General features: G+C 51.2%; 1 protein-coding gene across 2 annotated transcripts in view; it reads right to left on the minus strand.

Moving 5' to 3' along the window:
* LOC140385329 (reversion-inducing cysteine-rich protein with Kazal motifs-like) overlaps positions 1–25,467 on the minus strand; it is a 378,566-nt gene that overhangs the window by 162,209 nt on the left and 190,890 nt on the right. For both annotated transcript variants that reach the window (XM_072467391.1, XM_072467390.1), the window contains one exon: positions 14,990–15,034. In XM_072467391.1, the coding sequence (XP_072323492.1) occupies positions 14,990–15,034 (45 nt within the window). The remainder of the gene's footprint in view (positions 1–14,989; positions 15,035–25,467) is intronic.

The raw sequence follows: 25,467 nt of genomic DNA on the forward strand, positions 1-25,467 counted from the left end.
CTGCACACACTGTACAAAAAACGACCCATCTAATGTACTCGAACTATATCTTTTCCAGTCAATATTTGGAAAGTTAAAGTCTCCCATAATAACTACCCTGTTACTTTCGCTCTTATCCAGGATCATCCTCGCCATCCTTTCCTCTACATCCCTAGAACTATTTGGAGGCCTATAGAAGACTCCCAACAGTGTGACCTCTCCTTTACTGTTTCTAACCTCAGCCCATACTACCTCGGAAGATGAGTCCCCATCTAGCATCCTCTCCGTCACCGTAATACTGTTTTTGACTAGCAGCGCCACACCTCCCCCTCTTTTGCCTCCTTCTCTGAGCTTACTAAAACACCAAACCCCGGAACCTGCAACATCCATTCCTGTCCCTGCTCTATCCATGTCTCCGAAATGGCCACAACATCGAAGTCCCAGGTACCAACCCATGCTGCCAGTTCCCCTACCTTATTTCGTATACTCCTGGCATTGAAGTAGACACACTTCAAACCACCTACCTGAACACTGGCCCCCTCCTGCGACGTCAAATCTGTGCTCCTGACCTCTATACTCTCATTCTCCCTTACCCTAAAACTACAATCCAGGTTCCCATGCCCCTGCTGCATTAGTTTAAACCCCCCCAAAGAGCACTAACAAATCTCCCCCCCAGGATATTTGTGCCCCTCAGGTTCAGATGTAGACCATCCTGTCTGTAGAGGTCCCACCTTCCCCAGAAAGAGCCCCAGTTATCCAGAAATCTGAATCCCTCCCGCCTGCACCATCCCTGTAGCCACGTGTTTAATTGCTCTCTCTCCCTATTCCTCATCTCACTATCACGTGGCACGGGCAACAGCCCAGAGATAACAAATCTGTTTATTCTAGTTCTGAGCTTCCATCCTAGCTCCCTGAAAGCCTGCCTGACATCCTTGTCCCCTTTCCTACCTATGTCGTTAGTGCCAATGTGGACCACGACCTGGGGCTGCTCCCCCTCCCCCCTAAGGACCCGGAAAACACGATCCGAGACATCACGTACCCTTGCACCTGGGAGGCAACATACCAAACGTGAGTCTCTCACACTCCCACAAAATCTCCTATCTGTGCCCCTGACTATCGAGTCCCCAATTACTAATGCTCTGCTCCTCTCCCCCCTTCCCTTCTGAGCAACAGGGACAGACTCCGTGCCAGAGGCCCGTACCCCATGGCTTACCCCTGGTAAGTCCCCCCCCCCCAAGTATCCAAAGCGGTATACTTGTTTCTCAGGGGAACGACCGCAGGGGATCCCTGCACTGACTGCTTTTTCCCAGTCCCTCTTACAGTTACCCATCTATCTCCAATCTTTGGTGTAACTAATTCCCTGAAGCTGCTATCCATGACCCCCTCTGCCTCCCGAATGATCCGAAGTTCTTCCAACTCCAGCTCCAGTTCCCTAACTCGGTCTTGGAGGAGCTGGAGATGGCAGCACTTCCTGCAGGTTAGAGGGGAGCTGATCTCCATAAGGGCCCATAAGGGGAAACAAGAGGGTAAAGAAAGTGACAGATTGTTGAGGGAGATTTTGAGGGTGGATAGGCAATATGTGGAGGCTCCACATGAAGGGCTATATAGGGAAAGACGGAGATTGCACACGGACTTTGACTTGTTGACCACGGGTAACGCGGAGAGTGCAGTATGAATATGGAGAGAAGGCGAGCCGGCTGCTGGCCCAACAACTTCGGAAGAGGGGGGCGGCGAGAGAGATCGGAGGGGTTAGAGACGAGGAGGGAAAGATGGAACGGGGAGCGGAGAGGGTGAACGGGGTGTTTAAGGTATTTTACGAGAGGCTATATAAGGCTCAACCCCCGGAAGGGAAAGAGGGAATGATGCGTTTCCTAGACCAGCTGGAGTTCCCGAAGGTTGAGGAACAGGAGATGACAGGACTGGGAGCGCAGATTGAGGTGGAGGAGGTGGTAAAAGGAATTGGGGACATGCAGGCAGGGAAGGCCCCGGGACCGGATGGGTTCCCGGTGGAGTTCTATAGGAAATACGTGGACCTGCTGGCCCCACTTCTGACGAGAACCTTTAATGAGGCTAGGGAAAGGGGGACACTACCCCCGACGATGTCGGAGGCGACGATATCGCTGATCCTGAAAAGAGACAAGGACCCGCTGCAGTGCAGGTCATACAGGCCTATTTCCCTCTTGAACGTAGATGCCAAGCTTTTGGCCAAGGTGATGGCGACGAGGATAGAGGACTGTGTCCCTGGGGTGGTGCATGATGATCAAACGGGGTTTGTTAAAGGGAGGCAATTGAATGCTAATATACGGACGCTGCTGGGAATGATGATGATGCCCCCACCGGAGGGGGAGGCGGAGATAGTGGTGGCGATGGATGCAGAGAAAGCATTTGATAGAGTGGAGTGGGACTACCTGTGGGAAGTACTGAGGAGATTTGGATTTGGAGAGGGGTTCATTAGATGGGTTCAGCTCCTGTACAGGTCCCCGGTGGCAAGTGTGATTACAAATAGGCAACGATCTGACCACTTCCAACTATATAGGGATACAAGACAGGGATGTCCCCTGTCCCCGTTACGGTTTGCGTTGGCAATTGAGCCACTGGCCATAGCGCTGAGGGGCTCTAGGAAGTGGAGGGGGGTACTTAGAGGAGGAGAAGAGCATCGGGTGTTATTGTACGCGGATGATTTGTTGTTGTATGTCGCGGACCCAGTGGAGGGGATGCCTGAGATAATGCAGTCACTCAGGGAGTTTGGAGAATTTTCAGGATATAAATTGAATATGGGGAAGAGTGAACTGTTTGTGATGCACCCTGGGGAACAGGGCAGGGGAATAGACGATTTACCGTTGAGGAGGGTAACAAGGGATTTCCGGTATTTAGGGATCCAGGTGGCCAGGAACTGGGGAACCTTGCATAAGCTTAACTTGGCAAGACTGGTAGAGCAGATGGAAGAGGACTTTAGGAGGTGGGACATGGCGCCCTGTCATTGGCGGGCAGGGTGCAGGCGGTTAAAATGGTGGTCCTTCCGAGGTTTCTTTTTGTGTTCCAGTGCCTTCCTGTACTGATTACAAAGGCCTTTTTTAAGAAGGTGGACAAGAGTATTATGAGCTTTGTGTGGGCTGGAAAGACCCCAAGAGTAAAGAGGGGGGTCCTGCAGCGCAATAGGGACAGAGGGGGACTGGCACTGCCGAGTCTAAGTGATTATTATTGGGCCGCCAACGTGTCAATGATATGTAAGTGGATGAGGGAAGGGGAAGGAGCGGCGTGGAAAAGATTGGAGATGGCGTCTTGTAGGGGAACTAGTCTGAAAGCACTGGCGACAGCGCCGTTACCGTTCTCCCCGAAAAAATACACCATAAACCCAGTGGTGGTGGCAACTCTGAAAATTTGGGGGCAGTGGAGACGACATAAGGGAGTGACGGGTGCCTCAGTGTGGTCCCCGATAAGGAACAACCATAGGTTCGTCCCGGGAAGGATAGATGGGGGATTTAAACCTTGGCAGCGAGTAGGAATTGCGAAATTGAAGGACCTGTTCTTAGACGGGACGTTCGCGAGTCTGGGAGCACTGACAGAAAAATATGGGTTGCCACCTGGGAATGCATTTCGCTATATGCAAGTGAGGGCATTTGTGAGGCAACAGGTGAGGGAATTTCCGCAGCTCCCGGCGCAAGAGATCCAGGACGGAGTGAATTTGGGGGCATGGGTGGGTGATGGTAGGGTGTCAGATATATATAGGGAAATGAGAGACGAGGGGGAGACGATGGTAGAGGAGCTGAAGGGAAAATGGGAAAAGGAGCTGGGGAAGAGATTGAGGAGGGGCTGTGGGCAGATGCCCTAAGTAGGGTAAACTCTTCGTCCTCGTGTGCCAGGCTCAGCCTGATACAATTCAAGGTTCTACACAGGGCGCATATGACTGGAGCAAGGCTGAGTAGATTTTTTGGAGTGGAGGATAGGTGCGGGAGATGCGCGGGAAGCCCGGCGAACCACACCCACATGTTTTGATCATGTCCGGTATTGCATGGGTTTTGGGTGGGTGTGGCAAAAGTGATTTCGAAGGTGGTGGGGGTCTGGGTCGAACCAGGCTGGGGGTTGGCTATATTTGGGGTTGCAGATGAGCCGGGAGTGCAGGAGGCGAGAGAGGCTGATGTTTTGGCCTTTGCGTCCCTAGTAGCCCGGCGAAGGATTCTACTTATGTGGAAAGAAGCTAAACCCCCGGGTGTGGAGGCCTGGATCAATGACATGGCAGGGTTCATAAAATTGGAGCGGATAAAGTACGCACTAAGAGGTTCGGCTCAAGGGTTCACCAGGCGGTGGCAACCGTTCCTCGACTATCTCGCAGAGCGATAAGGGAAAATAGGAAAGGTAGCAGCAGCAACCCGGGGGGGGGGGGGGGGGGGGGGGGGCTCATTTGGGTCCTCAGGGGTTTTATGTGTGTGTTTATATATTAGTTATTTATATTAGATGTTACGAAGTTACTATTTTAGTTACTATTTCTATTGTTTCTTAATTTGTTGTTGGCAGTTGTCGTTAGTTAGCATATTATTTCTTTTAAAGAACGATCAATGTATATATTATTCCAAAGTTGTAAAATGGGAAATTTTTGTTTGATCGAAAAACATTAATTAAATATATTTATAATAAAAACAGTTACAAGATCTTATCTTGTTTCCCAAACCTGCTTCCATATATTCCACTCACCTGATGAAAGAGCTGCGCTCTGAAAGCTAGTGATTCAAAATAAACCTGTTGGACTTTAACCTGATGTTGTCAGACTTCCTACTGTGCTCACCCCAGCCTAACGCCACCATCTCCACATCATATATATTCCAATTAAACAAACCAATATATATTTATATACATATGCTGAATTCCACATCTGAATAAAGTTAATAACCAGGATTTTTATTTGCTTATCTTAGTACAGTTTTTGGAGAGAGAACCCTTTTTGAGGACCAAACTAAAGCATTTCTGTTCAGCTCAGAGTCCTGGAAGCAACTGCTTTTTCCAGACAGACCTGGTCCCTTCTAGTAGCTACACCAGCTGCACTCAAAGCACACAGCATTCTTTGATCTCTTGTTGCAAGATATGCTTTGGCTTATTTAGCCAGGCTCAACCCGCTACAGCATTACATTAACTAGCTATCTGCAAACAGGTAAAAAGGCTTTTAATATCTATTGGCAGAACACTTCCCCTGCAAAATCACAGATGACCTCACTTTTAATCCCAGCCCTAACAGACATACTGTCGGTATGCATTCTGACCTAGGTATTGATAATATTACTGTAAAAACTCCAAAATATAAATATGACCATTTCTTACATTAATCACAATGGCACAGTTGTTAGAGATGCTGCCTCACAGTGCCAAGGACCCGGTTTCAGGTCCGGTCTTGGGTGATTATGGATTTGCACATTCTTCCCACGTCTGTGTGGGTTTCCTCCAGGTGCTCCGGTTTCCTCCCACTGTATAAAGGTGTGTAGGTTAGGCGGTTCGGCCATGCTAACATTCCCCCTTAGTGTACAAACATGTGCAAGTTAGGTGAGGTTGCAGGGATAGGGCGGGGGAGTGGGCCTAGCTGAGGTGCTCTTTCAGAGGTCAGTGCAGACTAGATGGGCCGAATGGCCTCCTTCTGCACTGTAGAGATTCTATGGACTTTATGAATACATTTTAAAGATTGTTATGTGGTATCCTTGGGACATGTAAAATGATCTTTTCCAGAAATAAAGCAGCACCTTCCAGTGGAGAATACATTCAAGTAGCCAGTTGACTAGATCTGGCTTGGAGAAGTTGTTATAGGATTTAAGAGACCATTAATTACAAACTGTTGGATCTGGCTGGTTCTTCCAATAACTCAAACGTTTATCCAGTGAGTCATATAGATCACAAAGATCCTTTGCTCAATTCCTGATGCGCTGAGTTAGCCAAGTGTGCTAAAATTGGACTCAGCAGCCCTCAGTTAGAGTATACAAAATTGAAGGAACCACATTGATCTCAACTCAGCTGTGAGTCCCCACACTATAATTCTGTCACCACAACATAAAGGCTCACACATCAATGGTGGCCACCATTTGAAAAAAAGACTTTCATTTATATTGAGCTATTCAGTGACCTCAGTACATCCCAAAGCACTTCATAGTCAATTAAGTGTTCATTTAAAAAATGTAGTCAATGTGGTAATGTAGGAAATACGGTAGCCAACCACTCAAATGGCAATGAATTAAATGGCCAGGCTATCTATCATTTTTGGTGTTGGGATAAATGGTAGCCTGGGCATCAGGGAGAACTTCCCCGCTCTTCTTCGAGAGGTGTGATGGGATATTATACATCCGACTGAGGGCCTTGGTTTAATGGCTAAAGTGAAAGACAACAATTCCATCAGTGTAGGACTCCTATAATATTGTTTTGAAGTGCGAGCTTAGAACATGCAGTGAAGTCTGTGAAATGGGGCTTGAATTCTCAATTGTCTGACTCAGTGGCGATGGTGCTATCACTGAGCTTTTTTCACATGGCAATAATCAGTGTAAATGAAACCATATCCTGCAGGGAATCAACGCCTTCAGAGAGTCAGAGATGGGAGAAAATTGGCAAGACATATGACACATCCCCCACCAAAAAAAGGAATTTGGAACGTTTATAGATTAAAATAACAATGCTCATTGCGAAAATCGCATTCCAGCTCAAAATCTTAAACAGCTAGATAAAATTAAACCTAATTTAAAATAGGATACTAGCATTTAGGGGAAACTAGTGTACCAAATGCATTGTAGAATTACAACTATAAATTAAATAAAGCTAATGCTAGCTTATATCTCACTAATCTATAGAATCCATAAAATCCCTCCAGTGAAGGAGGCCATTTGGCCCACTGAGTCTGCACGGACCCTCTGAAAGAGCCCTACCTAGGCTCACTCCCCTGCCCTTTCCACCCAATCCCACCTAACTTGCACATTTTTGGACACAAAGGGGGAATCTTAGCATGTCCAATCCATCTAAATTGCACGTCTTTGTACAGTGGGAGGAAACCGGAGGACCTGGAGGGAACCCACGTCGACACTAAGAGAATATGCAAACTCCACACAGGCAGTCACAATTGAACCCAGGTCCCTGGCTCTGTGATGCAGCAATGCTAACCACTGTACCACCCTTCTAGTGACCTGAAATTATAGGAAACAAAATTGCAGCTATCCATGACGAACGTTCTTACGGCATTAAAAACTGGAATGCACCAATTTTTGGAGTTTAAAAAAATCTTTCATGAGATGCACGCTTTGCTGGCAAGGTCAACGTTTGTTGTTCACTGAAAGCCTTTGAGTGCATGTTGGTGAGCTGCCTTTTTGAACTACTGCAGTCCATCTGGTGTTGGTACACAACAGAGTTAATGGGAAGAGGGTTCCAGATTTTAAACCCAGTGACAGTGAAGGAATGGCAATAGAGTTCAGAGTCAGGATGGTGTGTGGCTTGGAGAGGAATTGCAGATGGTGGCATTCCTATGCACTTGCTGCCCTGGTCCTTCGAGATGGTAGAGGTCACTGGTATGTGCTGTCAAAGGATGATAGGCAAGTTGCTGCAGTGCACCTTGCATGTGGTACACATTGCTGCCACTGTATGCCAGTGGTGGAGGGTGTGAATGTTTAAGGCGCTGGATGGAGTGAAAATCAAGTGGAATGCTTTGTCTTTAGATGGTGTTGAGCTTTGTGACAGTTCTTGCAATCCTCCAGGCAAGTGGAGAGTAACACCCCTGACTTGTGCCTTGTAGATAGATGCTGGACAGGCTTTGAGGAATCAGGGGGTAAGTTACTTGCTTTAGAATTCCCTGTCAGAGACTGCTTTTGTAGCGACAGTATTTATATGGCTGCTCCAATTGTGTCTTGTCAATGAACTTGCTCGGTATGGTGGCGGATTCAGTGGTGTTCATGTCATTGAATATCAAGGGGAGATAGTCAGATGCTTTCTTGTTGGATATGGTCATTGCCTTGCAAGACTGTTGTTTGCTACTTATCTGCCAAAGTTTGAATATTGTCCAACTCTTGCCAAATGTTGACACGCATTACTTCAGTATGAGTGGAAGTGAATGATACGGAACACTGTACAATCATCAGGTGAACACCACATCTGATTATGATGGACGGAAGAACATTGATGAAGCAGCTGAATGAGTTAGGCCTGGTATACTAACCAAATTGAAATTTCAATTTGGACAAATGCTCTAATGATATGTAACTTCCAGTTGGCTTTCATGAAACAAGAGATACTCTCCTAACAATACTGGTGCAAGGGGTCATGGGAGACAAAGTGCAGTGAAAGGAACATGGATGGAGCCGAGTTAAGAAATTTCAGGTTATCAAAAACAAAAGGACAGGAGGATGGTTTACAAGAACTCATTTAACAAATTAATTTCACTTCACATTTAAATGCAGCTCATGAATGGTTTGCAGAAGGCAAATAATGTTTCCAACAATTAACCCTTCTTCCAATCAAAGTTCACTTGACCCAGCTGTGGAACCCAACCTTGACAACTGATGTAAGTTTCCCTTGGGGATAATAAAATCAGCCAAACAGTGTTCAATGCAGGATAACCAGAGACCATTTTGCAAATTCAGTAACTGGATCCTTTGTTCTGATTTTCCGAGGATCAGAGGAAATGCGAGAAAGAAAACATTCATCTGAAAGATATACTATTTAACCTCCATATTGACTTGTTCTGTGCTGTGTAGAAAAAAAGGGAATATGTGACTAGTTTCAGTGGTGTTCAAGAGGGTGAGCCATTTGAATATTAGAAGAGATATTGCAGATTCACTGGTAACTACAAGCAAACATTTGAGCTAAATGTGCCTAGAGTAATAAGATTGGATGGTGATTCCTGGGTGTTACTGAAGTCATCCAATTACATAAATACACCTCCTTGAATGGTCTACGGTAGTGTTCTTATCCTGGACCTTTATTTTGAGGAATGTGACCCCATTTTGAGACGCAAAATAGGATCCAATCTTTTGGGAACTACAACGTATAAGAGTAACTTTACTGATCAGAATGGACAGTGAATGTTGCAAACAAAGACCATCTATCTCGTCTGCCACTGTCTGCACCAATAATGTGGAGTTGATCTTTCTTTGGCAGTACAGGAACGAAGAAGAACTGCCCTTTGATCGGTTATGGCACAGAATCTAGGATACTGGATGTTGACAAAGTGCTTTGACAAAGGGTTGTCTGGATTCGAAACGTTAGCTCTTTTCTCTCCCTACAGATGCTGCTGAGATTTTCCAGCATTTTCTTTTTGGTTTCAGATTCCAGTATCTGCAGTAATTTGCTTTTGTACTGGATGTTGATGTCTTCAATGTGAGCTACTGCCCTATACCGAAAAGTACTTTCTGGAATATTGCCAACTGAAACTTCTTGGAAATCAGTGTTGAGAAGTAAGTAAAGTTGCCATAGTCCCAGATAACCATAGGCTGCTTTCCCCTTTGAGGGGGAAAGCTGACGGTGGTGATTTAACGTTTGGATCACCACGCCTCAGACGAGGGGCAAGGTTGAGAGGTTGAATAACCTCAGCTGGTATGGGAATTGAGGCTTATGGCCTCATTTTGCACCAGCTGTTAAGCCAACTGAACTAAATCTTAACCCATTTGTGGAACCCATAAATAATGTCCTGTAAAACGTTCATATTTCCCAGCATTGTAGACACCACAAATATGAACCGATATCACTCTCCTTGGTGAACCAATGGCTAAAATAAAGGTAATCTTTCCTTCTTTCATCCAGTGAATAACAGGAATGTGTAAAGGAAATTCCTCACCTAGAGACTGACAGGCCACCTAGTATTAGGGATCAACAATTACTATAACTCATCAGCCTTATTTTTAAATATTGCTATAGGAGAGTTATATCTGGGTAACATGATATGTTGAGGATCCAAGTGATCTCACAACAAAGAGCCAGTGAATTCTTTCTTCCAATTTCCGAACCACTCCTAGTATTTTCTCAGATACTGAACTCAAGATTGGCAGAGAGAGTTAATAACTTAAATAATTCTCTTGGGTCAGACTCTATATATCCAATGATACTAAAGGGGATGAAGGGGGATGATGATTCTAATGCACAGGTAGCCAAATCCTGATCAATGAATCTCAGGTTTTCAAGGCTGAAAAACAATTTGGTGCAGTACTGATCCTTGAAGAAGTCAGCATTAGAATCAAAACAAAAATGTAATCCATTCCAGCAGGCTATAGTTTATTTCTGTTTCAGAGAATCAGTCAAATTAATACACAGAAGCACCACACTGCTCACTGCCTGCACATTTGTTTTATACGATCAGAGGAAGTTATTTGGTCCATTATGCCTTTGCCTGTTCCTTGGTGGAGCTATTCAATTATCTAAATAATCCCACTCCTTCACTCTTTCCAGAGTCTTGTAAACACTCTCTCTTCAAGTATATATCCAATTCTCTTCTGAATATCATGACTGAATCTGTGACCATCACCATTTCAGGCAGTTCTTCCAAGATTACAATAACTGATGGTGCAAAACATGTTTCATCACTTCACCTCTGGTTCTAATGCCAATCACCTCAAATCGGAGTCCTATGGTTATTAACACTTCTGTCAGTGTAAACTGCTTCCCCTTACATACTTTATCAAGACGTCCACGATTTCAACACTATTATCAGATCTCCGCTCACCTAAGGAGAACAACCCAAGCTTTTCCAGTCTCTCCGAACGTTTGAGGACTCTGGGTCTGTACTGGTTGGGAGTTTAGAAGGATGAGGGGGGATCTTATTGAAACGTCAAGATACTGCATGCCTGGATAGAGTGGACGTGGAGAGGATGTTTCCACTTGTAGGAAAAACTAGATCCAGAGGACACCATCTCAGATTAAAGGGACGATCCTTTAAAACAGAGATGAGGAGGAATTTTTTCAGCCAGAGAGTGGTGAATCTGTGGAACTCTTTGCCGCAGAAGGCTGTGGAGGCCAAATCACTGAGTGTCTTTAAAGCAGAGATAGATAGGTTCTTGATTAATAAGGGGATCAGGGGTTATGTGAGAAGGCAGGAGAATGGGGATGAGAAAAATATCAGCCATGACTGAATGGCAGAGCAGACTCGATGGGCCGAGTGGCCTAATTCTGCTCCTATGTCTTGTGGTCTTATCTCTGGCACCATTCTGGTAAATCTGTTCTGCTTCCTCATCTTTCTTAAAATGTGGTGCCTGGAACTGAGAAATTCTGGGGCCTAGTTAGAACATAGAACATACAGTGCTGAAGGAGGCCATTTGGCCCATCAAGTCTGCACCAACCTACTCAAGCCCCCACTTCCACCCTATCCCCATAACCCAACAACCCCTCCTACCCTTTTTGGACACCAAGGGCAATTTAACATGGCCAATCCACCTAACCTGCACGTCTTTGGACTGTGGGAGGAAACCGCAGTACCCAGAGGAAACCCACGCAGACACGGGGAGAACGTGCAGACACCGCACAGACAGTGACCCAGCAGGGAATCGAACCTGGGACCCTGGCGCTGTGAAGCCACAGTGCTGTCCACTTGTGCTACCGTGCTGCCCACTGTTTTATATAGGTATAGCATACAGTAAAAAGGAGTAAAAAGGACAATTAATAGGTTATAGAATTAAGTTTCACTGTTGGCACACATGTAGACAACACAAACAGTATTTTCCTGGAGTTGCGCAACTGTTGCACTTTGTAAAATATTTCAATCAGGTTGCAATTTACTTTACTGCACTTTTCAATTCACTAAATATACACTTGTAGCATCTATGAACGTCCCTTCAAACCCGCACGCTGTAATAGGCTGCATTTATTAAGTGGGCAACAGAATTGTCCCAGCAAGAAATTCAATGCAATTTCCTGCAGTGGGTTTCATGCACCTGCATTTCAAAAAGGTGACAAAATTGACAATTAACCAGGTATCCATTAACAAGCAACAAAACAGAATAACAATAGCCAGCATGGAATTAGGAGGCATGGAATTATCTAACCAATATCCTTATTCTTTCGAAAATGCAAATAAAAATAGGAAATGTCACTCCATTTGCCGAAGCTCATTTGGACTTCCAGAATGCTTCTGACAGTTCCACATTTATGACTGCAAGGAGCTAAAAGCTTCAGGAACACAAAGCCGAAAACAAAATGGGATAGAAAATTGATTAAAAAGAGCTAAGTATTCCAGAAACAATTAGGAGGAACGGGAGGTGCAAGAAATGTATTGAGCAGTATCACTGTTGGCACACTCCTTCAAGATCATTACTTGGATTCTGTGGTTTGCATTCTGTATAAATAATTTAGATACCACAATCAAATTTTATCTGTTTAGATTTACTGAAAAAGAAAAGAGAAAATAGTGGGGACATAAAAGATACAGAAAAAGATATTTGAAATAATTTTGACCAGTTCTGCAATTGGGTAGACAATTACCATTGCAATCTGCACCATATAGATGCAAAGCATCATATATATAGATTTAAAAAAAGGACCATCATAAAATTATAGGCACTGCTATGGAGGTGGGGAAAGGCAGTGGTGTGAAGAAACACAGCAAGGCCACGAGGAGAGAGATCCTGCTGAATTAACATAGGACCACCATTTCCCATCTGACACACAGTCACATTGACAGACCAGCAAATTGCCAGGCAGGAAAGCCATTTGGAACAACCCCAGGCAATCAGGAGGGAGAGAAAGAGATTGGGACGGGTGTAGTGGTGCATGGAGGGTGGCTGAGGGGGTGGGAGGGCAGCCAGGAGAGGTGAGGGATGGGAGGGCAGCCGGGAAAGGTGAGGGATGGGAGGGCAGCCGGGAAAGGTGAGGGATGGGAGGGCAGCCAGGAAAGGTGAGGGGTGGGAGGGCAGCCAGGAGAGGCGAGGGGCGGGAAAGCAGCTGGGGAAGTCGAGGGGTGGGAGGGCACCCGCATAGAACATAGAACATAGAAAATACAGCACAGAACAGGCCCTTCGGCCCACGATGTTGAGCCGAACCTTTGTCCTAGATTAATCATAGATTATCATTGAATTTACAGTGCAGAAGGAGGCCATTCGGCCCTTTGAGTCTGCACCGGCTCTTGGAAAGAGCACCCTACCCAAGGTCAACACCTCCACCCAACGCCAAGGGCAATTTGGACACTAAGGGCAATTTATCATTGGCCAATTCACCTAACCCGCACACCTTTGGACTGTGGGAGGAAACCGGAGCACCCGGAGGAAACCCACGCAGACACGGGGAGGATGTGCAGACTCCGCACAGACAATGACCCAAGCCGGAATCGAACCTGGGACCATGGAGCTGTGAAGCAATTGTGCTATCCACAATGCTACCGTGCTGCCCTTAAGAACACATAAATCTACACTATATCAGTTTACCGCATGCGACAGAAGTGCACCTGAGACATGGAGGGAAGCCAAGGAAGCAAGGAGAAGGTGGGCAGCCGGGAAAGGTGAGGGGTGGGAGGGCAGCCAGGAGAGGTGAGGGGCAGGGCACCCTCAAGGAGCAGGAGGACACCCGAGACACGGAGGGAAGCCAAGGAGGCGAGTGGAAGGAGGGCAGCCGGGAGAGGGGAGGGGGGAGAGGTGAGTGGCGGAAGGGCAGCTGGGGGAGGGGAGGGGAGAGAGGGCAGCCAGGAGAAGGGAGCTTTGGGAAAGCAGCTGGGTAAGTTGAGGGGTGGGAGGGCAGCCAGGAGAGAGGAGGGGGGAGAGGCGAGGGGCGGAAGGGCAGCCAGAAGAGGCGAGGGGCGAGAGGGCAGCCGGGAGAGATGAGGGGCGGGAGGGCAGCCGGGAGAGGGAAGGGCGAGAGGACAGCCAGGAGACTGGGTTGAAGGAGGGCAGCCGGGAGAGAGGCGAGGGGAGAGGCGAGGGGCGAGAGGGCTGCCGGGAGAGATGAGGGGCGGGAGGGCAGCCGGGAGAGGGAAGGGTGAGAGGACAGCCAGGAGACTGGGATGAAGGAGGGCAGCCGGGAGAGGCGAGGGGCAGAAGGGCACCAGAGAATCAGAAGGGAAGCCAAGGAGGTGACGAGGGGGAGGGGCAGGCTGCGGCGAAAGGGGGTGCAGGCAGCAGCAGTGAGGGGGAGGCAGGCGGCAGTGAGGGGGAGGCAGGCGGCAGTGAGGGGGGGCAGGCGGCGACGAGGGGGAGGCAGGCAGCGGTGAGGGGGAGGCAGGCAGCGGTGAGGGGGAGGCAGGCGGCGGCGAGGGGGAGGCAGGCGGCGGCGAGGGGGAGGCAGGTGGCGGCGAGGGGGAGGCAGGTGGCAGCGAGGGGGAGGCAGGCGGCAGTGAGGGGGAGGCAGGCGGAGGCAAGGGAGAGGCAGGCAGCGGTGAGGGGGAGGCAGGCAGCGGTGAGGGGGAGACGGGCGGCGGTGAGGGGGAGGCAGGCGGCGGTGAGGGGGAGGCAGGCGGCGGTGAGGGGGAGGCAGGCGGCGGTGAGGGGGAGGCAGGCAGCGGTGAGGGGGAGGCAGGTGGCAGTGAGGGAGAGTTTGGCGGCGGCGAGGGGGAGGCAGGTGGCAGTGAGGGGAGGCAGGCGGAGGCAAGGGAGAGGCAGGCAGCGGTGAGGGAGAGGAAGGCAGCAATGAGGGAGAGGCAGGCGGAGGCAAGGGAGAGGCAGGCAGCGGTGAGGGGGCGGCAGCGAGAGGTGGAGGCAGGCGGCAGTGAGGGGGAGACAGGCGGAGGCAAGGGAGAGGCAGGCAGCGGCGAGGGGGAAGCAGGCAGCGGTGTGGGGGAGCAGGCGGCAGTGAGGGGGAGACAGGCAGCAGCAGGCGGCGGCGAGGGGGAGGCAGGCGGCGACGAGGGGGGAGGATGAGACCGAAAAGGGGGAGGCCAGGACAGAGAGAGCAGATGAGAGGCCAAGCCTCCTTTGGACCACTCCCATTCCCCCATGACCCACAAAGAGCGCTATAAAAGACAATTCTTGAGCTGGCAGATCCCATCCCCTTTCTTCTCAGATTTCCTTAGCTTTGGAAAAGCTTCAAAATAATGAATAAACCTAAAGAGCATTATAAGATTTTATTGGTATTTTATTATACACACCTCAAATTCCTTCCTGCAGCTCTTAAGATCATTCTTTGAAGAAGCCTAAAATCAAACAGAGAACACGGTAACAAAAATATACACTGCAGATGATATAAACTCATGAAAGAGATTCAAACATAACGCCATGAGCATATTGGTACATTAGGTCATTCTACGGTTAGGACAGATGCTGCTGCATATGACAAGTCTTTTGTCATTGTATAATTGACTTAAATGTTTGTCCAAAGCTAAAATGCCTGTCGTCGAAGCAGGCATCTACTTACCTTGAAAGGTTATAAGGCTTATGTTTAAAACAATAAGTAATTTGCTTTGTGCTCTTGCATGCACACAATTTTAGTTTGTTTAAATCATACAATTAATAACTTGCAGTTTACTATCTGGAATCCAATCAATTACTTTTATATGCGCACAGCACCCACAACAAAATCCCACTATAAGGTGCAATTAAGCAAAATGGATTGAAACATGTCCTTTCAACCAATTCTTGTCAAAGCTACCACTACACTGGCATTTAAAAGCTTGCTCATGCGTGAGTTTAAGGAGAACCTTGAAGGAGGACAGGTAGATGGAGTAGCAGCGGCCCATTAATGACCACAAGTCAAAGTCACGTGTTCTTCCTCTAAATGTGAAGGATATTCCCTGCTGGCAGTCTCCTGCTTCCAGCATTGCTTGCTCCAAACCATTACAATTGCGTGGCCAGCTGGTTACAGCATGTCGGGGAAGCAAAGACAATACCGGATAGTTGAGGTCCGGTCCACAAAGCCCTACAGCGAGAATTCTGCACAGCTAATCCTAGCCTGAAACTGAGGGCTTGGGCTCCAGCCAAAGCCGAAGAGTTGTTGCTCATGAGCCTGGAAGTAATTCAGACAAGAGAGGCTCAGGTGGTTAACAAGAACTTGCTCAAAGCTGAATCTTTAATGTCTTCTCTACTCCTTCAACTATGCTTTACCAGAAGTTATTCGAAGAAGCTACTGCTTCTTGTGGAAGTTCCACAAACAATGCCAATTTGGCAAAGGAAGGCTTTGTAAGGCACTTACTCTGTCTGGAATGTACACAGTAGCATGTTGCTGCTGTTAAATGCCCTGGAGTCGGTCTTGGATTCACAGAACAGACTTGTCGAAAGATATTTAATAGCAAAGTTATGAAGTCTCTGGTGAGATATCAAACCAGTGAATTTGATGGCAAGCAGCACAGACTTGCACTGACCTATTCTGGGAGATATGACTAAAACTGGTCCATCTGAACAATATATCAGAACATTCACGCTTCATCTCCACAGCAGGATTTTCACATGCCTCACCAGAAGTGGAAAAACATGACAATCAGCACAGATCAAGAAAGAACATTATCTGATCTTTTTTGATACACGTATCAGTTCACATCCCCATGCCAGCAATTCAAACAGAAGAGGTATGACAAATTCTAAGGTGGCAAGATGGGATGTTTGAGACACAGGGGGCTGAATTCTCCGCAGTCGGGAACCTTCGTTTTGCTGGCAGCCCGGGGTTTTCCTGACAGCCCCATCGACCAGCCGGTGAAACGGAGAATCCCGATGGCGTGCTGAACCAGAAATCTGATGCAGCAGGATGGAGAAACCCGCCCGGGAAATTGTTATCGAATGTGCAGAATTCAACTGTGCCAGCCTTGTTGTAATTAGTCGCAAAGTTTGCCATCCTGACAAAGAAACCCTGACAGATCAACACTGTTCTCCTCCTCTTGTTCTGCCTGTCAGTAACAGAGCCTTTTCAATTGTGCAGTTAACAAAGCAGAGCACACCAAGGTTTTAATGATACAGGCAATGAGTCTACACTGAGATTTTTGCACGGTCTCAACTAACAAATTAAACAAAAGCAAATGGATCAACACTAAAAGTACCCTATTATGATCCCAGCTGATGTTACCACTGAACAAGTCAGGTCCCAGGATGGAACCTAGCTTGATAGACCCTAACTTTGATTTTGGTTCAGATACATGGATGAACAGGGTCGCAGGAATCTGAAGGACTTGTAACAAAAGAATAAAACATTTACTAAACAAGAAAAGATTCACTATAATAACACTGCTCCTTCACCCCGGCTATACCTTTACACACATATTCAGATTTGTAAGGAAACATTAACCCTATTTCTTTTCACAGGATATTTCTAGTATTTTCTGTTTTTATTAAAATATAATATTTGGAATGAGAATAACCAGTATTTATTAGATAAAAGCAAATTAATGCGGATGCTGGAATCTGAAACAAAAACAGAAAATCCTGGACAATCTCAGCAGGTCTGGCAGCATCTGTGGAGAGGATGCTCTGTGGAGTCTGGATGCTCTTTGTCAAACCAGCATTTATTGTCCATCCTTTGTTTCCCTGAGAAGGTGGGGATACAATTGAGTGGTTTGTTATGCCACTTCCAAGGACAGTTAAGAGTCAGCCATTAGTGTAGGACTGACATCAAACCTTGCAAGGACAGGGGGCGGGATTCTCCCATACATAGAAGATAGGAGCAGGAGGAGGCCTTTTGGCCCTTTGAGCCTACTCCGCCATTCATCACGATCATGGCTGATCATCCAACTCAATAGCCTAATCCTGCTTTCTCCCCATAGCCTTTGATTCCACTCTCCCCAAGTGCTACATCCAGAAATCTGATGCAGCGGGATGGAGAAACCTGCCCGGGAGTTTGGTATTGAATGTGCAGAATTCAACTGTGCCAGCTGACTCGCCACTCTTGTTGTAATTAGTCGCAAAGTTTGCCACCCTGACCAAGAAAACCTGACAGATCAACACATCAGCTGAGTGTTGACACCGGCGTCAAAACGGGAGTATTGCACGCCGGCGTCAACGTCGTTTCGGGGCCCCATTCTCCGGTCCAGACAGGGCCTAGTATGGGCGCGGCGGGAAGGGTGGGGGCCAACTGCCGGGCTGCATGCACCGGACCGCCTAACAATTATGTTATTTGTGTGCCCCCCCCCCCCCTCCCTCCCAAGAGAAGAGCGCCCATAACCAACGAGAATGGGCCCAAACCGTAGGTGGTGAACCTGACTTGTGGCCCCTCACTGTGCACGAGTAGAGGGCACTGGGCATAGCTGGTGCACCCGAGGACCGGGCGATTGCCAATGCCGAGATCGGGGGCGCGCCACCAAGTGAGATCCCCCCTGCCTGGCTCCGTTCCCCTCAGCCCAGTCCCCTCAGCCCTCTCCCCTCAGCCCTCTCCCCTCAGCCCTCTCCCCTCAGCCCTCTCCCCTCAGCCCTCTCCCCTCAGCCCTCTCCCCTCAGCCCTCTCCCCTCAGCCCTCTCCCCTCAGCCCTCTCCCCACAGCCCTCTCCCCACAGCCTTCTCCCCACAGCCTTCTCCCCTCAGCCCTCTCCCCATAGCCCTCTCCCCATAGCCCTCTCCCCATAGCCCTTACCACGACCCACACCCCTATCCACCTGCCTAACCATGATGGTGTATTGTGTCTTGCAGCACCACCCAGCGACCGACCCGGCCCACCTGGCAGACCCCGCCCGTGCCCAGCACCTGGCTGGCCAGCCGACGCAGGTCAGCCCACAGGGACTCTAGCAGCAGCGGGGAGGGCAGCTCCAACAACAGCCCTCCGGCTCAGTCTAGTGATGACACGACGACACAGGACACTAGCACACAGGGGACAGACAGACATGAAAAAACACAACATGACACCAACACGGAGGGGACGGACAGACAGGACACCGCACCCCAGGGGACCCCCTACCACAGGTCCGATGAAGACATTGAGGTTGCGTCACAGCTGTCTCCCACACCCTACGCCACCGCAGAGACTCTCACCTCGGTTGGCCATTTTAGTGATGAGGCTTCTGGGACACTAACTGGTGCATACCACACAGCCGCTCCGGTACAGCAGGTGGAGGTAGGTGCAGCCGAGGGGCCGGACGGTCGGAGGGCAGACCGGCCCCAGCAAACAGCTGCCGCCCAGACAGATCCCGAGTTCCTGGAATTCTCTCACCCACCCATAGACCCGATGCAGTCAGGTATCCAGTGACATGAGAAGGGGTGACGGCCGGTTTCCAGCACCTGCAGACCCAGGTGGAGGAGTGCATCCGCGTCCAGGAGCAGGAAATGGTGCCCGTCATGAGTGCCACACAGGCCAACACCGCACGGGTGGCGTCCGCGGTGGAGGCAATGGTGGCGATGGTGTCGGGCATGGGTCTGAGTTTGCAAGGCCTGGGGCTATCTGTGCACGAGGCCTCCGCGGCCCAGGAGAGGGCTGCCCTCTCACAGGCAGCCACGAGCCAGAGCCAGACGAACATCGCAGAGGCACTCAACAACCTGGCCCGGTCTCAGCAGGCCATCGCTGAGAGCATCAGCACCATTGCCCGGGTGCTGGCTGGCGTTGTACAGAGCCAGACAGGGATAGCCTATTCCCTGAGCTCCACGGCTGCAAATGTTCAGACCCTGGTCGATATCAGTGCGGGCCTCCAGGACTGGCAGCGCCAGGAGATGGGGGTGCCCGGGTGCTGGGTCCGCTCGCACCCCCATCCCATGGAGAGCCCCCGGGGCCACCAGACACCCCGAGGGAGGAGGAGGTGATGCGGCCCGTTCTGGGTCTCCCTGCAGGGGAGGTCCCGGATCTCCACGCCACCTCGGACTCCCCCCCCCCTCCCCCCCCCCCCACTTTCATCCCTGTGCATCTGGTGGACAGCGTGGTGGCACCACGCCATCCCAATCGCCCAGAAAACGGCCGCCAAAGGGGATCCTAGTCATAGGGATCACAGGAGTCCGCCTCCAGTTCTGCTGTACCATCTGGGGGAACACGTAGACGTAGAATTAGGGCCCGTAAGGCCAGAAAGGTAGGCACTGAGTAAGTTGGCACGGGTTGCAGGGCACAGAATAGTTAAATGGGCTAGGGCACATGTACAGGACATCCGTCATTAAACACCTTTCACACCTATGTAAGCTGCCTCTGCTCAGTCCGATGCGTGCGGGGGTGGGGCGGGGACTGGGTGCCAGTGCGGGTGTGGGGTGCTGCGATGGAATGTTGAGCACTGGTGAGTGACGTGCGGCCCTGTGCCCCTCCCCCACAGTTCTCCCACGCCAACCCGCCACCAGCCATACCACAGATGCAGTGTCTAGGCCGCATGCAGGGTCCACCCAGGTGGAGAGTCTTGATGTGGCCATGAGTCAGACACTGTTGAACGATGTGCAGCTCGGAGCCCATCGCAGAGCGGGCTGTCATCATCCTCCATGCCTTACACCGTCAACCGTGTGACCCCCATCCCATTGTGCCGCAGGTGAATGTGTCATGGAGAGGTGGTATGCATGCGGGTGATGTGGTGGGGGAGGTGAGGGTGGTCGGTGGTGGGGGAGGTGCCGAACTCTGCTGTCTGTGCCCACGCCCATCAATCCTGCCACCCACCGCGGTCGCTGAAACATGCAGCTATCAGAACCTGCCGTGCTTGCTGGCCCAGCCGGTGGCGTCGGGCAGCATCCCGTTGCCGTCCATCCCCCATGTCCTGTGCATCGCCCCCCCCCCTCCCCCCATCATCATCCCCCTCATATGGAGAGGAGTGCCCTTCGTCCTGGTCCTCCCCCTCCTCATCCTCCAGCACATCGCCCCTCTGCTGGGTTATGTTGTGCAGGACACAGCAGACCACAACGATGCGGCCGACACTCCCCGATGGGTACTGGAGGGCCCTTCCACAGCAGTCCAGGCACCTGAAGCGCATCTTGAGCAGCCCAAAACACCCCTCGACCACACCCCTGGTTGCACTATGGGCATCATTGTAGCGGTGCTCCACAGCAGTCTGTGGCCTCTGTATAGGCGTCATCAGCCACGACCACAACGGATAACCCGTCGCCCAGCAACCAGCCCCGCAGCCGGGGAGGGGGTGTCCCTCGAACATGCCAGGGATGAACGATTGGGCCAATATAAAAGAGTCCTGCACACTGCCAGGGTACCTGGCGCAGACGTGCATGATCGTCATCCTGTGGTCACAGACCACCTGCGCGTTCATTGAACCCTTCCTTTTCATGCACATGGCCCTTTCATCCGATGTGGGTCGTGTGGTATTATCAGGTATTGCAGCACCCGAGAGGCTGAAGTCATTGGTTAAACCGGGGGTTTACCATTGGCTGTATAGTATGCAGCTCCGCCCTGATAGGCGGGGTATAAGAGTCAGTGCCGTTCCAGCACTACTGGCGCTGTTCACTTTTTACCCACCCTGTAAATCAAAGAATCTCCCTGGCCTCCGGTTCCCACTCAGTGGAGATAAGGGGTTCTGTCTCGCAAACCTCACTGTCCAAGGAAGGAAATTCAACAATTTCCGCCTTTATGTCCTTCCGCACCTCTGCGCGGCTACACTCCTGGGGTTGGACTTCCAATGTAATCTGCAAAGTCTGACCTTCAAATTCGGCGGCCCTATACCCCCCCTTATTGTCTGCGGCCTCACGACCCTTAAGGTCGACCCGCCTTCCCTGTTTGCGAACCTCACCCAGATTGCAAACCTGTCGCCACCAGGAGCAGACGGTACAGTGCTCAGGACCGGACCTTTATTAGGTTGGAGGTCCAAAGACTACTAAGGGAAGGGGTCATTGAAGCTAGCAACAATCCCTGGAGAGCCCAAGTAGTGGTGGTAAAGACCGGGGGGAAACATAGGATGGTCATTGACTCCAGTCAGACCATCAACAGGTTTACGCAGCTGGACGCGTACCCTCTCCCCAGCATATCCGACCTGGTAAACAGGATCGCGCATTATAAAGTCTTCTCCACGGTGGATCTCAAGTCGTCCGCCTACTACCAGCTACCCCTCCGCACGTGCGACCGCATATACAATGCCTTCGAAGCAGATGGGCGGCTCTATCATTTTTTAAGGGTTCCCTTCGGTGTCACTAACGGGGTCTCGGTCTTCCAACGCGAAATGGACCGAATGGTTGACCGGTACGGCTTGCGCGCAACGTTTCCGTATCTCGATAATGTCACCATCTGCGGCCATGACCAGCAGGACCACGACACCAACCTCCGAATATCTCTCCAGACCGCTAAAATCCTTAACTTAACGTACAATAAGGATAAATGCGTATTTAGCACCGACCGCCTAGCCATTCTCGGCTATGTAGTGCGAAATGGAGTTATAGGCCCCGACCCTGAACGCATGCGCCCCCTCATGAAGTTCCCCCTCCCTCACTGCCCCCAGACCCTGAAGCGCTGCCTCGGGTTTTTTAGTTACTACGCCCAGTGGGTCCCTAACTACGCAGACAAAGCCCGTCTCCTGATCCAGTCCACAACCTTCCGCTTGTCGATGGAGGCCCGCCAGGCCTTCAGCCGCATCAAAGCAGACATTGATAAGGCCACGATGCATGCCATCGACGAGTCCCACCCCTTCCAGGTCGAGAGCGATGCGTCTGTCGTAGCTCTGGCCGCCACCCTCAACCAAGCGGGCAGACCTGTGGCCTTCTTCTCCCGTACCCTCCATGCTTCCAAAATCCGCCATTCCTCAGTCGAAAAGGAGGCCCAAGCCATAGTAGAAGCTGTGCAACACTTCAGGCATTACCTGGCCGGCAGGCGATTCACTCTCCTCACTGACCAACGGTCGGTGGCGTTCATGTTCGATAATGCACAGCAGGGCAAGATAAAAAATGACAAGATCTTGCGGTGGAGGATAGAACTCTCCACCTACAACTACGAGATCTTGTATCGTCCCGGGAAGCTAAACGAGCCTCCTGACGCCATGTCCCGCGGCACATGTGCCATCCACGAGGACCTCTGTCACCCCCGGGTCACTCGTTTTTTTCCACTTTGTTAAGACCCGCAACTTGCCCTACTCCATCGAGGAGGTCAGGACAGCCACCAGGGACTGCCAAATCTGCGCGGAGTGCAATCCGCACTTCTACCGGCCAGAGTAAAGGCTGATAAAGGCTTCTCGTCCCTTTGAACGCCTCAGCATGGACTTAAAAGGCCCCCTCCCCTCCACCGACCGCAACACGTATTTCCTGAACGTGATTGACGAGTACTCCCGGTTCCCCTTCGCCATCCCCTGCCCAGACATGACCGCAACCACCGTCATCAAGGCCCTCCATGGTATCTTTACACTGTTCGGTTTCCCCGCTTACATACACAGTGATAGGGGGTCCTCCTTTATGAGCGACGAACTGCGTCAATTGCTGCTCAGCAAGGGCATCGCCTCAAGCAGGAGGACCAGTTACAACCCCCGGGGAAAGGGGCAGGTAGAGAGGGAGAATGGAACGGTCTGGAAGACCGTCCTACTGGCCCTACGGTCCAGGAACCTCCCAGTCTCCCGCTGGCAAGAAGTCCTCCAGGAGGCCCTCCACTCCATCCGGTCATTGCTCTGTACGACCACCTATCATCAGACACCTCATGAACATCTCCTTGTCTTCCCCAGGAAGTCCTCCTCCGGGACCGTGCTCCCGACCTGGCTAGCGACACCCGAACCCATCCTGCTCCGAAAACACGTGCGGGCGCACAAGTCGGACCCGTTGGTCGAGAGGGTCCATCTGCTGCACGCTAACCCCCAGTACGCCTACGTGGCGTTCCCTGACGGCCGACAAGATACGGTCTCCCTACGGGACCTGGCGCCCACCGGAACCCCACGCGCACCCCAACCACCACCCCCACCCCCCCTTCCGCAGCACCTCACAGGAGGGTCAGTCCCCCCGCTGCTCCTGCCTGGGCCCTCCCACCCACCGACGCCCCCTACAGGCGCCCCCCTCCCAGGTCAACCGTTTTCCCCACCAGTGCCGTCTAGGGGTGACAAAACTGCCATGGAGGCCGAAGCCATGCTCCCGGAGTCACAGGTACCTGGACCCCCACCAGAATTACCACCGAGGCCCAGACGATCCCAGAGGACGACCAGGGCACCCAACCGACTGATTACTTCATCTTTAACCGATCTGTAACTGTAAATAATAAACACTGACTGTATATATCTGCCATGACTGTAAATATCCTCTAAACACTGTAAGGAGGTATCACGGTACCTCCATATCTGATCATACCATGTTGAATACAGTTGTAGCCGCTGGCCACCACCCCCGCCGGACTCCTTTTTAACAGGGGGGGAATGTGGTATTATCAGGTATTGCAGCACCCTGAGGCTGAAGTCCATTGGTTAAACCTGGGGGTTTACAATTAGCTGTATAGTATGTAGCTCCGCCCTGATAGGCGGGGTACAAGAGTCAGTGCCGTTCCAGCAGCCCTCATTTTGTACCTGAGCTGCTGGGGAACAGTTCTAGTCTAGTAAAGCCTTCAGTTATGCTTTAACCTCGTCTTTGCAGTTATTGATCGTGCATCAGGCTGCATGGCGATGTGCACTCCATCGATTAACCCCTGGACCATGGGTATCCGAGCAACAGGGGCGAACCCCGCTGCGCGGGCATCCTGGTGGGGCGCGGTCCACAGGGAACTGTATATACCGGTCCGCGATATCGTACAGCGCGTCAGTGACGGCCCGGATGCACCTGTGCACTGATGGCAGGGAGATGCCGGACACGTCCCCACTTGGCGACTGGAACGACTCCGCCGCGAAGAAGTTGAGGCCAACCGTCCCCTTGATGGCCACCGGGAGGGCATGTCCACCTCCAGTCCCACGTGGTGCCAGGTGTGCCATAAGGTGGCAGATGTGGGCGACAGTCTCCTGGCGCATCCGGAGTCACCTCCTGCACGCCCTGCCCAGGATATCCTCGAAGGACATGCGGCGCCGGTAAACACAAGGTCTCATTGGACGCCTCCATGGCCGTGGCACACCCTCCTCCTCCTCCTCAGTATCCTCGTTCTGTGGCTCCCCCACGCCGTGGTGCTCCTCCTGCACCTCTCGGGAGTGTGGCCCTGTGGCCTGGGCGGTTTGCACGTGCCCCACTGCGGCCCGCTCCACTACAGCAGGCTCCGCCACCTCCCTGTCACGCCCCTGCTCCAGCTCCCACTGGGCCTCATGCAGGGCAGCGGCCAACAACGCTGGAAGATAGCTAAACATTGTACGATTTGCAGTGGGTAAGAGTTTCATCATTGGCATACCCCCCCCTCCACAATCAGGTGCCATGGGCTACATGGCCAGACCCGGTTGCCAGCACACGTCCCACCCCCGCGGTGCCCTGAGACCTGTCGGTCGCCGTCCCTGCTAGGGCAACCGTCTGGTGGCACTGCCCTCACCAGGGGCTGCCGTGTGCGCCGCCCTGGGCTTACCTGCTGGTGGGTGCCGCCAGCTGGGGGGGCATGGGGGTTCTTGCACACGCGAGGACGGCGGGGCGCCTGAGCCGCGACAGCGAATGGGTTGGATGGGCATCCACGTGTCCGCCGTCATGGCGTCTGGGCCGATGGATCCGCCCTGCCATGGCGGGCCATGGCCGCCTGCAGCCTTTGTCTCCCCCACCGCTCCTTCGCCCATCCCCCCGGCAGCGTATGTGTGGAAACACCCCCTAACCCCCAAGGGGCCTCTTCCACACCACCCGCAACCACGGCCGTGCCGCTGCACCTCCCGGGGTCCCCACCCCCACGGCC

This window comes from Scyliorhinus torazame, chromosome 11, assembly GCF_047496885.1.
Source record: "Scyliorhinus torazame isolate Kashiwa2021f chromosome 11, sScyTor2.1, whole genome shotgun sequence".
NCBI classification, from domain to species: Eukaryota; Metazoa; Chordata; class Chondrichthyes; order Carcharhiniformes; family Scyliorhinidae; genus Scyliorhinus; species Scyliorhinus torazame.